The sequence below is a fragment of the Caenorhabditis remanei genome, chromosome III (assembly GCF_010183535.1).
Source record: "Caenorhabditis remanei strain PX506 chromosome III, whole genome shotgun sequence".
NCBI classification, from domain to species: domain Eukaryota; kingdom Metazoa; phylum Nematoda; class Chromadorea; order Rhabditida; family Rhabditidae; genus Caenorhabditis; species Caenorhabditis remanei.
Genome location: NC_071330.1, coordinates 8,539,106 through 8,552,846, shown reverse-complemented (window position 1 = coordinate 8,552,846; position 13,741 = coordinate 8,539,106). Strand labels below are relative to the sequence as shown.

Below are 13,741 nucleotides of genomic sequence, written 5' to 3'. Positions count from 1 at the left end.
TTAATGAAAACAAAATGAGAAAACAACAGTAAAACTTAAACATAAACAATAAAAATCAGAACAGCTCCCAGCGATTACAAACTCTTCTTCTTTCCACGGCTCTTCGCTGCAGCTTTCTTTTCAACAGCAGCTGGACGAGCGCTTGCAGCTACAGATTTCATGATCGTCTGAAAAAAACAACAAATTTTCTCTATTACCTCAGACTGTAAGAATTACCTTAGAAAGAGTTGACTTCGCCTGCGGAGTTCCGAGCGCTGCAGCCTTGGCAGCACGAGTTTTTGGGGAGAACGAAATCTTCTCTACTTTTTTGACTTTTTCTGTTTGTGGAGTTTTGATCACAACTTTTTTTGGAGCCACTGGAGTAGGAGTTTTCGGAGAAGTTTGCTTTGGGGTCGCCACTTTTGGAGTTACAGCTTTTGGAGTGTTCTGTTTTGGGGTCTCCGCCTTTGCCGTAGCTGTTTTCAGAGTTGCCGCTTTTGGAGTTGAATGTGTGACAGCTTTTGGAGTTATCTGTTTCGGGAGGATAGACTTTGTCGACTCGATAACTTGAACATCATTATCTACCACTTTCTTCGGTGGCTTGTTGACGGTTCCGGCTACAGGAAAATCATAATTGATACCCATGTTTTGCAACTTGGCCAATGTTTTATTGAGATTGTTTGAGCGTCTCTTCGTATTTGCGGAGTCATTTTTGCCGCTAGCATTGTTCCTCGCAATGGAATCTTTCTTAGCAAGACCGAGGTATGATGGACGCATTACAAGAAGTGGCCCTTTCAACATGGATTTTGGGATGAGAGCTGGTTTCATGACCTGAAGGAATTAATTACCTTATTCTGATTACATAGTTTCTACTCACCTTGCAACCAAGTCTTTGTTCGAACATCAAATATCCATTCATCGATTCAGCGGCAATCTCCGCTACAGACTTATTATCAAATCCAACGTATGCCCATCCTTTATGGTTTCCCGTCTGAGTAAACTGAATTTACTAACTTTTCGGAATTTGACACTTACTTTTCTGCTTCTAGCGACACGAATGCGAAGTACATTTCCGAACTGACGAAAATAACCAAGCAGTTCCTTTTCAAAAAAACCGAACGGAATACGTTGTAGTTTAACTACCCAGATTTTTTTCTGTAGTTTCTTCTGAACTTTTTCTTGCTTCTGAGGCTGCTTGCGGCCTCCTGCGCTGATAGAAGCTGGATTCTGGGCAACCATCGCAAGTGAGATCTGTAAAATACATTTATTCGAAGGAATTACTTGCAATACAGTGTCTGGAAAAGAAAAAAGTGGTGTGGGAACTGTGGAGAATGTTTTAACGGAGTTTTCCTGCTTACTGTGAAAAAAATAAAGTTTGGCCAAGAATTTTCAAAAAAAAATTTCGCGCCCAAAACGCTTTAGTTCACAAATGCACTAAAGCGTTTTGGGCGCGAAAATTTTTTTTGAAAATCCTTGGCCAAACTTTATTTTTTTCACAGTAAGAATAGACCGAAAAAATGAAAAATGTATTGTTTTTCTGTTTTCGCTTCGAGACCTTCACTATTAAAAACTGTATGCTCCACGGAAAAAAATTTGTTTGTATTTCTTCTTTCTTAAATTTTAAAGCCATATTTTAGAAAAATCGCGAATTAGTAAGAAAAATTAGGTTCGAAAGTAGAATGAATAAATTGTATTTACTGACATCTATTTTTCTATTGGCGCACTCCCCGCCGTTGGCGCGCTTTTTGCAACGAGGCCGGCCGCGGCAACAAACAATTTTGTTGTTTCGTCCTTGTTCTCTAAACATTTTCGCAATCAACCAATTTTTGATGTCTTACTCCCATCAGAAAATCGGTTCGCAACCAGAAGTTTCCACATTTCCATCTCGAAAATATTTTCGAAATGATTTTCATCCTAACTGTTTCATATCTGATTTAAATTCATTGTCGGGTTATTCCTGGTGATATTGATGATCTTACCGTCTCAATGGACATTATTCTCTTCCTGACAGTTTTTGATTCAGAGAGCTATTTATATTTTCAATATTCACGGTTGCTTTTTATCAATCAGCTTTCACAACTATTCACATCATTTTTTTTTATTTCCCGCCATTGCCCGCCATTGCTAAATAGAATATTACCCGATAAGTATTTTCACGCACCTAAAAAAGAAAAATACGATTACTTAAAGTTTTTAAGCACTACAAGAAGGATGAGCGATTCTGATGATAATCTGGACGACGATTACCTCGAAAGAAGAAGAGTCGCACTTCAGAAAAAGCGACAACCAGTAAGAGTGTACGAAAGTGATTCTGATGACGATTTCCCTAGTAAAAAAAAGTTAGTTGCCAAGCGTCAACGGGAAATCGAGGAATCAAAAGATTCCGATGACGACTCTTTTGTGGAAAAGCCCGATCGCCGCGGAGAGCACCAAAAACACAGGATTGAAGATGTCGAAGGAGGTTCAGTTTACAAGCATAAATATCTCAACTTAATTTCGCTTTATAGAATATCGGAGGAAAATCTTCCGAACGGATACAGTGATTCATGTTCAAAACGAAAAAAATGACGCACTTGGTAAAGCTATGCGACTTGCTGAGAAGATGTGCCATTCGAAATCAACAGAAAGCCCAGAGAGAGTCATTGATCAGCCTGAAGACCCAGCTGACTCGGTAAGACTTTTGTTAAGTTTTAATAACTTCCTGAAAAAACTATTACAATGGAATCGTGGTTTTTTAACCCTCAAAATGCTCTTCATAAATTAAGGAGGCATTTTCTATTTATCTAAAGCGATATTCGCACTCTTCGAAAAATTGGCCGGTTATGGTATATCTCAAATGGCGTCAGTACAGGTGATGTCATAATACTATTTCACAGTATGAACATGCTCTTATCAATGTTATCCACATATTGTTACGTTTTACAGAGCATTGTAGCGGCTTCATTTCCAGTCACGGTAACAATTGTGGATTGCGTATCTCGACTTAGCAGTACTGGACTCATCAATAAACATGATTTGCCACTAACTTCGACTTTCTCCGAAATTCGCAATGGACTTGCTGAAAAATGGAAATGTCGAGTTGACGAAGTAACACTAACGTATAACGGAAAAGTAATAGGAGATTCTGAGACACTAAGAGACATAGGAATGAGTCCATTGCAAATGCCTCAGCCCAAAGTCGAAGCCTTCAAAGAAGAAAAGAAGGCTCCAGAAGTTTTTACCGTAGAAGGTACACCAGATCACATAACAATCAAAGCACAACTTAAAGATCGGAAAAAGCCAATTCATATTGAAGTGTTAAAAGAAACGACAGTAGAGGAAATGATGCAGAAAGTGATCAATGTCCTTTCTGAAGGTGGCGAAAAATGTATTCCCACTATCGAAACAATGAAAGTTATGTTTGACGACGAATATTGCATCAATACCCAGACATGCGAAGAGTTAGGCTTGGAGGAAGCTGATTGTATTGATATCTACTGTTAGCTGGCATATTTTTTGTTGCGCTGGTTTTTATTTTTTACATCTCATCTGTTTACGGCTGTATTATGCAAGTGCAGGATCTCCCGGTTGATTTCCGATAATATTTTCTTTTACCATTTATTGTTAGATACTCGTCAATTCCTCCGGTTGTATTCACATTATTCATCCTTTGTAAAATGAATCACTATTGCCTGTTGAAATATTGTTGTTGTTTCTCGACGTACCAACGGGTTTCATCCCACATATCTCTTGTATTCATTCTACTGTCAATAATAGAAACGTAAAAAGATTATTCAGACTGGAAACCATGGTTAACACACGCCCACCCAAGATTGATGAGTTGTTGAAAATTGATCCTTACTTGCACGATTTTCAAGATGAGATCTCTAGAAGATATGGAGTATTTCTTGATTATCAGCACCGAATTGACGAATGTGGTGGTATGGAAGCATTCACAACTTCTTATAAAGAGTTTGGATTGAATGTTCAGCCGGATAATTCTGTGAAGGGACTCGAATGGGCTCCAGCTGCAGAAAAGTTGGCGCTGATCGGAGATTTCAGTAAAGAGTTTTCAAATATTTTAAACTATGATTCCAACCAATTTTTTCAGATAACTGGGATCAGAATGCTAATGTCTATAAGAAAGAAGAACATGGCAAGTGGAGTTTGACAGTCCCTGCCAGCAGTGATGGATCGTGCGCCATCCCCCACAACTCCGTCATAAAAATCGCAGTCTCTCGGAATGGTCAGACTCATTTCAAACTGAGTCCATGGGCCACATATGTGACTTGTCCAAACCCAAAAGAGACTGTTATCTATCACCAAAATTTCTGGAATCCATCTGAAAAGTATCAGCTGAAAGAGAAACGACCAGCTCGTCCTGCATCTCTCAGAATCTACGAAGCTCATGTTGGAATTAGTAGTTATGAAGGGAAAATCAACACCTACCGTGCGTTTGCTGACGATGTTCTGCCTAGAATCAAAAATCAAGGTTATAACGCTATTCAATTGATGGCTGTTATGGAGCACGTGTATTATGCATCTTTCGGATATCAAGTCTCTAATTTCTTTGCGGTCTCCAGTCGTTGTGGCACACCAGAAGATCTGAAATATTTGGTCGATAAGGCTCATTCTTTGGGAATTTTCATGCTTCTTGATGTGGTCCATTCACATGCATCAAAAAACGTGGAGGATGGTCTTAACCAATGGGACGGGTCGAATGGCGGATATTTTCATGACAATGCCCGTGGATTCCATAATCTTTGGGACTCCAGATTGTTCGATTATACGCAGTAAGTAGAATATTGAACGCTAATAATATGAAAATTTTATCTAGGATCGAGACTCTACGTCTCTTGCTTTCCAACGTTCGTTGGTGGGTAGAAGAGTACGGTTTCGATGGTTTCCGATTCGACGGAGTTACATCAATGATCTATCATAGCCATGGAATGAGTGAGCAATCTTCAACAAGTTTATTTCTGAGTTGAAACTTCGTTTTCCAGATGATTCTTTCTCTGGCGGATATCCAATGTACTTTGGTCTCAATGCGGACACTGACTCTCTGGTTTACTTGATGTTGGCTAATGATTTCCTTCATAAAAAGTACCCCTTCATGGTCACAATTGCGGAGGAAGTTTCTGGCATGCCTGGAATTTGTCGTCCCGTTGAAGAAGGCGGGCAAGGATTCGATTATCGCTTGGCCATGGCTCTTCCTGATATGTGGATTAAAATCTTGAAGCACACATCAGACGAAGACTGGAAAATTAACGATATTGTTTTCAATTTGGAAAATAGACGTTATGCAGAGAAACATGTTGCCTACGCCGAGTCTCATGATCAAGCTTTGGTAGGAGACAAAACTATAGCATTTTGGTTGATGGATAAGGAGATGTACGATTTTATGTCGACCGACTCCCCACTCACTCCAATTATTGAAAGAGGATTATCTCTTCACAAGCTGATTCGTCTTATCACCCTTGGATTAGGTACGGTGTTCTGACTTAACTTAAATAAGTGCTTCTATTTCAATGATTTTGATTTTTAGGAGGCGAAGCATGGCTCAACTTCATTGGTAACGAGTTTGGACATCCCGAATGGCTGGACTTCCCACGTGTCGGAAACGGCGAATCATTCCATTATGCTCGTCGTCAGTTCAATCTCGTTGACGCAGAATATCTTCGATACAAGTTTTTGAACAACTGGGACCGTGAGATGATGCAACTTGAAGAGCGTACAGGTTTCCTTCACAAAGGATATGCATACACTTCGTGGAAGCATGACGGAGACAAAGTTGTTGTTTTCGAGAGAGGAGGTTTGGTCTTCGTGATCAATTTGCACCCTAATAAGAGCTTTGCCGATTACTCCATCGGTGTCAACAATCCTGGAAGGTCTAGTTGTTCGAGCTTATAACTGATGAATAAGTCTGTGTTTTTCAGTTACCATATCGCTCTGAACTCAGACGATGCTCAGTTTGGTGGCCACAGCCGTGTGAACAACGATACCAAGTTTCACACTTTCGACGATGGCTATGCTGGAAGACGTCATCGTCTTCAGGTCTACATTCCATGCCGCTCCGCTATTGTTCTCGAAAAGGACGAGGAGTAGATTCTATGTATTCTTGTGCCATTTTGAATCATTTTTTACAAGTTTGTAACACTTGCCATATACAGTACTACTACGAGATTATTACTCCTCCGGTTAGATTTTCCCCTTTTCTGGTGCCATTTTGTCTCTTAAATACTTCCCAAAAATACCCTGATGATTTGTTTATTAAATTTATTGCATGCACAGAGAAGTTTAATTAATTAGATGAAGTATTAGATTGACAAATCTTACTAACATTTTCATCACACTTTGACTGGTGAAACTACCATTGTGCGTTTATTTGTAAAAATTTTGAGGGAACGAGGACTGGGTTCGCCTTCGTTTTTATTAATTGCTTTACTATTAGTTTAAAAAAAAGAGAGGGTTTCGCTTCCTTACATGATTCAAGCGCCGCCGCTACAAAAATGGAAAAATACGATTCGTTGGGGTTCGAGATACGGTGCCCTGCCGGGAGATAAAAATCCAAAATAACCATTTTGTCATGAGATCTAAAAATGCTCAAGCCAAGAAATGAGGAGAGGTCTTAAGACGCACTCTCCGAGTCAATCGAGCGTCGATCAACTGACCATGTTCACCCGAAAAAAGTTGACCATCTCCGATTTGTCCGTCCTTTCGATCAGAGATAGTATCAAATGTTCTCAGCAAATTGGGGTACTTTTTGGCCGGGTCCGTCACCTGGGTATCTAGGAAAATCGAAAAATCGATATTTTTCGAAAAAATTTCCTGAAGGTTTTTTGAGTTTTTTCATTTAGTCATGTCATTTTATTTTATTCCCAACACGATTTTCGATCATATCACAAAAAATTTTTCGAAAAAAATTGAATTTTTTGAATTTTTGAACTTTTTTCCTGAAATGAATCATTTGAACTGAAATATGAAGGATAACAATATAAAATTAGGAGGATATGATTGAAACATAATTTAGGTTTATGAAAAAACTTATTTCCATCATCGGGTCATCTGCAATTTACGCTTTCGGGATGAAATTTAGCGAAATGTTCAACTAGGGTAGTTGATGCAATGGTACTTCATACTTGCATCGTTAATTGACAGAGGAATGTGTTGAAAATGACAGAAAACATAAAAAAACTGCAAAAATTGATTAATATAGCGGGACTTTCAAAAAAAAAGACCCATACATGTTCAATGGTCTGACCTTTTTTTGGAAGTCAGAAAAGGTTTTTTTTCAATTTTTTTTTGAAAGTCCCGCTATATTAATCAATTTTTGCAGTTTTTTTTAATGTTTTCTGTCATTTTCAACACATTCCTCTGTCAATTAACGATGCAAGTATGAAGTACCATTGCATCAACTACCCTAGTTGAACATTTCGCTAAATTTCATCCCGAAAGCGTAAATTGCAGATGACCCGATGATGGAAATAAGTTTTTTCATAAACCTAAATTATGTTTCAATCATATCCTCCTAATTTTATATTGTTATCCTTCATATTTCAGTTCAAATGATTCATTTCAGGAAAAAAGTTCAAAAAATTCAATTTTTTTCGAAAAATTTTTTGTGATATGATCGAAAATCGTGTTGGGAATAAATTAAAATGACATGACTAAATGAAAAAACTCAAAAAAACCTTTGTTTTGAAACATCAAAAATGATTTACTGGAAGGCCTCAAAAGTTAAAATCCATGTTTTTCTCATACTTCCCCAAAAAACCGTTCTTTGGGGATAGAGATACGAGTAGGGACAACATGTTTCAAATACAAAATTTTATGTAAATTTCGAATTTTAAATAAAAAATGCTGTCTTCTCGGGTCCCTGCCGAGATAAAAATGATTTCATGAAAAAAACCCGAAAATTTCATGAATTTTCAAAATTTTCACTATGAAGGTGTTGAGCTGGAATTTTCTTCTGAACACAAAAAATGCTTAAAATAGTGTCTACATTAATTTCCCGTTGAGATTTCATAGCTAACTACTTCAGGAAATTTTTTCGAAAAATATCGATTTTTCGATTTTCCTAGATACCCAGGTGACGGACCCGGCCAAAAAGTACCCCAATTTGCTGAGAACATTTGATACTATCTCTGATCGAAAGGACGGACAAATCGGAGATGGTCAACTTTTTTCGGGTGAACATGGGTGATCGAACGAGTCAGAGAGTGCGTCTTAATCCTTTCAAAAGCCGGGTAGTACACGTTTTTTTCGAATTCAACGAAGCGTCTGATAACCGTTCTATCGAAAATTTTAGATTTCTGCTTTCAGCATGTTTCGCTTGACGAGATGCGGTCAGAGACGAAGTTTATTTGGATCGGTGCCTTGCAGCAGCCAACAAGATCATTATAAAGTGTTAGGACTGGCTCAATCAGCGTCACAAAAGGATATTAAATCAGCATATTATAAATTGTCGAAGCAACACCATCCAGATACGAACCCGACTGATAAAGAGGAGGCCGCCAAAAAATTTCATCAGGTAGAGATCCCACACGTTCCGGGTAGAAAACACTTCTGGGCAACGAACTCCTGGCAAAAGGGCATAGCCAAGCACACAGGTTGGCTAATCAGTCGCTAGATAGTTTTCAGCAGCCAATCAGAGCGCTTGGCTCCGCTCTTTTCAGAAGAGTTCACTTCCCAGGAGTTCTTCGCCTCGGAATTTGTGACTAAATATTTAGTTATGCCAGGTCGCTCGAGTAAGCTTCGAAATCGAGTTTATTTAAACAATTTCAGGTTGCAATGGCATATGAAATATTGGGATCAGAAGATAAACGCAAAGCTTATGACATGACACGGATAAAATCATCTCCAATGCCTGGTGATTCATCTTCTTTTAGTAATCGATACCGTCGACGTACAGCTTCAAACTCAAAACAATATACTGACATTGACATTGATTACAAGGATTTCGAACATTTCCAACGAAGTACGCGGCGGAGACCCCAATACCATTCGCATTTTGATATGCCTAATGAGTTTTATGCCGAGTTTGGTGGATTCAAGAAACGGGTTTTCAAAAGTGAATATGAGGAAGCTCAAGAAAAGGTTTTCATTACAATACAATATCTACAAAACAAAAAAAATTTCAGCACGGTACTATGTACAAGGACGGTAGAGCTGCACAGAGAGAAATGGAAGAGCTCCGGCGACAAGTTGAGAGAGAGCAAGCTGCCCAACAATCTCGGTATCCGATTCCAACTTTTGAGCAAATGATGAGAGAAAAACGAGCGAAAGAAGCAAATGAAGCTAGACAATACATGGTTGGAATGTTTGTGACTGCTGTTGTAGCCGGGTTTTTAACTGTACTTTTAAGTCGGTAAACAATTCCGGTAATTTTTCTCCGTTTAACTAATAGACATTTCTTAGGATTTATTTCATTTTAAAAATAAATATAGATGATTATTAGATCGTATCTTGATACTGCTCAAGTGAATTTCTGAGTGTCATGGGCATTTCCGAAAAAAGCCCTTGAGATTTCTGAAGAGACCGAATTCATGGAATATTAATATACGTATACAAACGAGTTGTTGTATCCACAGATTCATTTAGTAGCAACAATGTTAAAATTGAGATTACGGTTTGAGATTAAGAAAAAATGTTTTTTGCTCTCCAATCGAGCGAATCGATATCAATATCCTCTCCATCATCATCCGATTCTTCCTCTTGCTCTTCTCTTTTCATACGTCGTTCTTTTGCTTGATTCAACCGTTTCTCTTTCTGAATCTCCATGTCATTCAGCTTCTTTAGAGCCGCCATTTGTTCATCGATCCGTTCCAGCTCAAGCTCTCTTTGTACGGCTGCCTCCATCTCTTCTGCTTTTGCATCTTGATCCACCTGTTCTTCTCCGATTTCTTCCTTCCATCGTTCATATTCTGCATCTAATTCCGCATTCCTTTCACGAGTTTCTCTCACATTTCCATCTAATCGTTTGTCATCGAAGAAACCAGCAGGAACACCCTCGATCAGGTTGGCATTGTGTCCGCCAATACTTGCTTTAGATTCATCTTTTCGGAATGGAGTACTAGAAAAGCAAACTGTATATTTTATAATAAGGGAAATTGTTTACCTGTCTTCCTCGTCGAAAAAGTCAGATGGAATAGTGAGTGGACCTTGTTCGGATACTTCTTTCTGTTTTTTATTCGGCGGTTCATCTGCACTTCTTGCCGAACTCTCCTTCCCTCTTTTTTGAGCGCTTGATCTTAATTTATCGATACTTTCTCTGTGTTTCTTTCCGTTCACATGAGCAGTCCAAATCTTTGGTTTAATCTCTGTATTGCACACCAAACATTGGATATTGCCATTTGGCTTCTGCTTGGCAATCATCGGATTGAGACTCATCTGAATAACATGCAACTAAACATCAATTCGATGCGAACTGACAAATATTTTTCCGGTTTAAAACCTAGTAAAGTGAGAATGCATAGTTTAGTTTTTCATGAAAGACTTTATACAATTGTATGGTACAATTTGTGAAATGCTAACCGATAAAAAGTGGACAACTACCCGAACGAAAAAAATAGTTATGATTATGAAAATGTGTGATTCATGAAGGAATTCAAATTTTTATTGTCTCCAATTCAAATTTACATGATGAATCGATACGAAGAATGAACGGCCCTTTGTCGCCAGCCTGAAAAGAAAAATTAAATGACAAACAGAGAACTGGGAAAGACGTACTGTGTATGTGGAAGCTTTAATATAATAAGTTCCTGCTGGGACTTTTTCAAGGGTAAGTACTGTGTACCCAGGTCGATAAGCACCCGAACTTTTAGTTTCCAGAAAAACTGTACGATCTGACAAGTGTTGTTTCATTTCCAGAGCGATACAAAATTGTTTTGGAGCTTTCAGCTCCATGAACAGAGCGATGTCGTCTGATTTCGAATGAAGCACAAGCTTCATTATGGGATGTCTGAATAAACAAAGTAAAGATAATCTAATTTGGTTCCACTTACTTTTCCGAACCATCCCAATTTCCTCTTATTGTTTTGGAAATGGAATACGGTAGCATAATGGGCTCAAGTTTAACATCAGTTGTGGAGAAAACTCGAAGTGAGTAGTTGATTGTGTTCGTTTTTTCATATTGAGCAACAACTAGAGTATATGTAGTCACACCCGGTTTGGTATTCAGGAGTTGGCACAAATATAAAGGACTGTTGATTCTGACACCATCGGAAATCGGCCGAGGATTCGCTGAAAAGTATATAAATTAGCCCGAGGTATTTCCAATTGTTTTCTTACTCGGAATATAAATTTTTTGACCAGTTTCATAAACAATCAATGTAATAAACTCTTTGTTAACCGCGAAATCGTCAATAGCAGTAATATGTCGGGTGAGTAGTATCCAAACTGCAGCTGCAGTTGTTTTCTGGCCAACGTTGACTGTCAATGTGTACTGGGGATTATCACCAACAGTATAAACATCTCTAATTGGACCCATTTCTTGTTTCCATGTGGCATGATATACTGATGTAAACGGAAACAGTTCCAACTTCCAATTCACATAAATGACATCAAAAAAATGTCGAACTGATTCATAGTCAATCCAGAAAATTCCATCGTCTTTCCCTGCCGCAACTTCTGGATCAAACGACAATGCATTTTTCATTTTCGCTGTCCAATTTAACTTGTCTTTGTCCGAAAAGTTTCCTTTCCAACGAGAATGCGTCCAGGGATTTTTCACTTTCAGCAAGCGTTTGTTCTGAAAACTTGAAATTAGTTGAAAAGATTATACTATTTTGCTAGTTACCTCAACAGATCTTATATCAATAACTGCATAAGCATGAGTTTCCACAAGCCCAGATCTTTTTTGCATTTCTGCTGACATTTTACCAGTTGCTAGAGTGATCAAACAATCTCCACGATGAAAACGATCAAAGAGTTTACGAAATATTGCATCTGGATCGGCTTTTGATGATTCATTCAATTCTATTCTTTCCGGAATCCATCCAGTTAACGCATTCAAGTCAATGTTCTGAAAATTAGTGTTGTGCAGTTATATTCAAAACAAAACTTACTGAGTTTGATCCAGGAAAGTCATATCCACCCATTACTTTCATGTATGCTTTTTCCAAGAGCGAAACCCAGAGTTCACCTTTATTTTCCGTCTGAGAGCACATCATTCGATTGTTTTCATCGACAGGAAAGTAATCATCGATAACTACTTTTCTCCAGACTCCGTTAATATGAAATTTAATCATATATTTTCCTGCAGGATTGTATATTGGATTTCCATTAGCGTCTTGAGGATGAATTATACTGAAACGATGCGTTTTAATTTATACAGATTCTGTTTCAATGGCTTGCCTGGTAACAAGTTGCTTTTTAAACCGTTTTTCATAGAGAGCAGCGATAGAGAGAGAGGAAATGAATGAGCAATCTGAGATAACTGTCTGTCTAATTGTGTGGCAATCGATAGATGAAATTATAGTTGGATTTTCAAACAACTCGCTGACACGCTTCCAACCCTGAAGTGAAAAATATATAAATACTTTAATTTAAAATTGTACTGTGAAACCATGCTACAAACGAGTAATGAACACATGAACTAGACAGCGAACACAAGGCTACGCACACACAGAACTCACTTTCAACTTCAGCCTTTGTTTCTGCGTGAGGCCGATTTTTCCATCTGGGTCCGTGAATTTACCATTTTGGCTTTTGAATTCTCCAACTTTGTCATAACTGTGAAAAGGGACGTAAAGCTTATTGTTGATATTCGAGGTTGTTGAAAGGACATCTAGTTCTTCTTTGGTGAACTTTTGAGAATTCGATGGCGATGGAGGGACTACTTGATGAGTTGGGGACTTGAATGGTTGGCTTGTTGAGGGGGATGGAGTTTTGTGATCATTGAAGACAAGTTTTGAGAGATCTACAAAACACCAAAGCAAAGTTAGCATTATTCTTATTTCTCACCGTCAACTGGAACCTCGGGCAGAAGCAGTTCTACTTCCGTAACTTTATTTTTGAGTGTTACAAGCTCTTCGATACACTTTAAGGCGCTTTCCGCAATTTGTCTCAATTTTTTCAATGTTTCTTGGGAAAGATTGCTATTCCGAGAAACTCCAAGACATTGTTCAACCACATTTTCATAAAGACTTCGAGATTCTTCAAGCCGATTTCCATAGTTTTGAAGAACTGAAGCTTTTATCATCAAGAATTCCACATTGTGAGATATGTCATCGTTCGAAGGTGGGTACTGTATATTGAACATTGGACCATATTTACTTCATCGATTTCAAATTACCTGCCGTTGAAGATTATCAATATTTTCTTTTAAAAATTCGGCTCTATTGATGCACTCCATGACATTTTTTCGAAAAATCGGCAAGCATCTTTTTTCTTGAACTAGCTTGAGCAGTTGATTCCCAGCTTCAGTGTAGCAGAATATCGCTTCTTCATACTTTTTACCCTGAATGGAACATTCTATTTCGAAACTTATGATTGCTAATGATTATCAAAAAGTATAAAATCAAAGACAAACTTAGTTACCTGATCATAATGAACGGCTTTTTGCGACAATTCAAAAGCTGATTTTGTGGCTTTTTCGTCCATACGCTGAAAAAACAACTGGAGTCGGTGAAAAAATATTGCCTGAAAGCTTCAAATTTGACGCAAATAGTGTCTGATGCCTCTTCATTTTCAACGGTCTCTCCAATATTTCATTGAAGCGCGGTTGCTGTGCTTGGTTTTTACCATTTATTTTCCAACTCACATTTAAATGCATTTTTACAAA

At 38.1% G+C, this 13,741-nt stretch overlaps 6 protein-coding genes across 6 annotated transcripts; 3 read left to right on the top strand and 3 right to left on the bottom strand.

Annotated features, from left to right (window-relative positions):
* Positions 1-74: 74 nt before the first annotated feature.
* On the bottom strand, positions 75-1,218 carry GCK72_010053 (uncharacterized protein; the record flags this gene model as incomplete). Its single annotated transcript, XM_003105987.2, has 4 exons — positions 75-167; positions 217-810; positions 857-970; positions 1,015-1,218. The coding sequence occupies 4 exons, from the start codon at positions 1,216-1,218 to the stop codon at positions 75-77; spliced, it is 1,005 nt and encodes a 334-aa protein (XP_003106035.2).
* Positions 1,219-2,190: 972 nt separating this feature from the next.
* Positions 2,191-3,462, top strand: GCK72_010052 (uncharacterized protein; the record flags this gene model as incomplete). Its single annotated transcript, XM_003105920.2, has 3 exons — positions 2,191-2,440; positions 2,487-2,650; positions 2,905-3,462. 3 exons carry the CDS (start codon positions 2,191-2,193, stop codon positions 3,460-3,462), a joined length of 972 nt encoding a protein of 323 aa, XP_003105968.1.
* Positions 3,463-3,766: 304 nt separating this feature from the next.
* On the top strand, positions 3,767-6,063 carry GCK72_010051 (uncharacterized protein; the record flags this gene model as incomplete). Its single annotated transcript, XM_003105991.2, has 6 exons — positions 3,767-4,019; positions 4,070-4,751; positions 4,796-4,911; positions 4,962-5,444; positions 5,504-5,846; positions 5,895-6,063. The coding sequence occupies 6 exons, from the start codon at positions 3,767-3,769 to the stop codon at positions 6,061-6,063; spliced, it is 2,046 nt and encodes a 681-aa protein (XP_003106039.2).
* Positions 6,064-8,281: 2,218 nt separating this feature from the next.
* Positions 8,282-9,329, top strand: GCK72_010050 (uncharacterized protein; the record flags this gene model as incomplete). The annotated part of the gene is made up of 3 exons (XM_053727664.1): positions 8,282-8,488; positions 8,743-9,054; positions 9,099-9,329. The coding sequence occupies 3 exons, from the start codon at positions 8,282-8,284 to the stop codon at positions 9,327-9,329; spliced, it is 750 nt and encodes a 249-aa protein (XP_053587241.1).
* Positions 9,330-9,594: 265 nt separating this feature from the next.
* On the bottom strand, positions 9,595-10,347 carry GCK72_010049 (uncharacterized protein; the record flags this gene model as incomplete). The annotated part of the gene is made up of 2 exons (XM_003106070.1): positions 9,595-10,030; positions 10,076-10,347. 2 exons carry the CDS (start codon positions 10,345-10,347, stop codon positions 9,595-9,597), a joined length of 708 nt encoding a protein of 235 aa, XP_003106118.1.
* Positions 10,348-10,564: 217 nt separating this feature from the next.
* GCK72_010048 (uncharacterized protein) lies at positions 10,565-13,560 on the bottom strand (the record flags this gene model as incomplete). The annotated part of the gene is made up of 11 exons (XM_003105992.2): positions 10,565-10,639; positions 10,687-10,918; positions 10,962-11,199; positions 11,248-11,707; positions 11,756-11,980; positions 12,024-12,264; positions 12,313-12,473; positions 12,594-12,877; positions 12,922-13,204; positions 13,253-13,417; positions 13,498-13,560. 11 exons carry the CDS (start codon positions 13,558-13,560, stop codon positions 10,565-10,567), a joined length of 2,427 nt encoding a protein of 808 aa, XP_003106040.2.
* Positions 13,561-13,741: the final 181 nt, after the last annotated feature.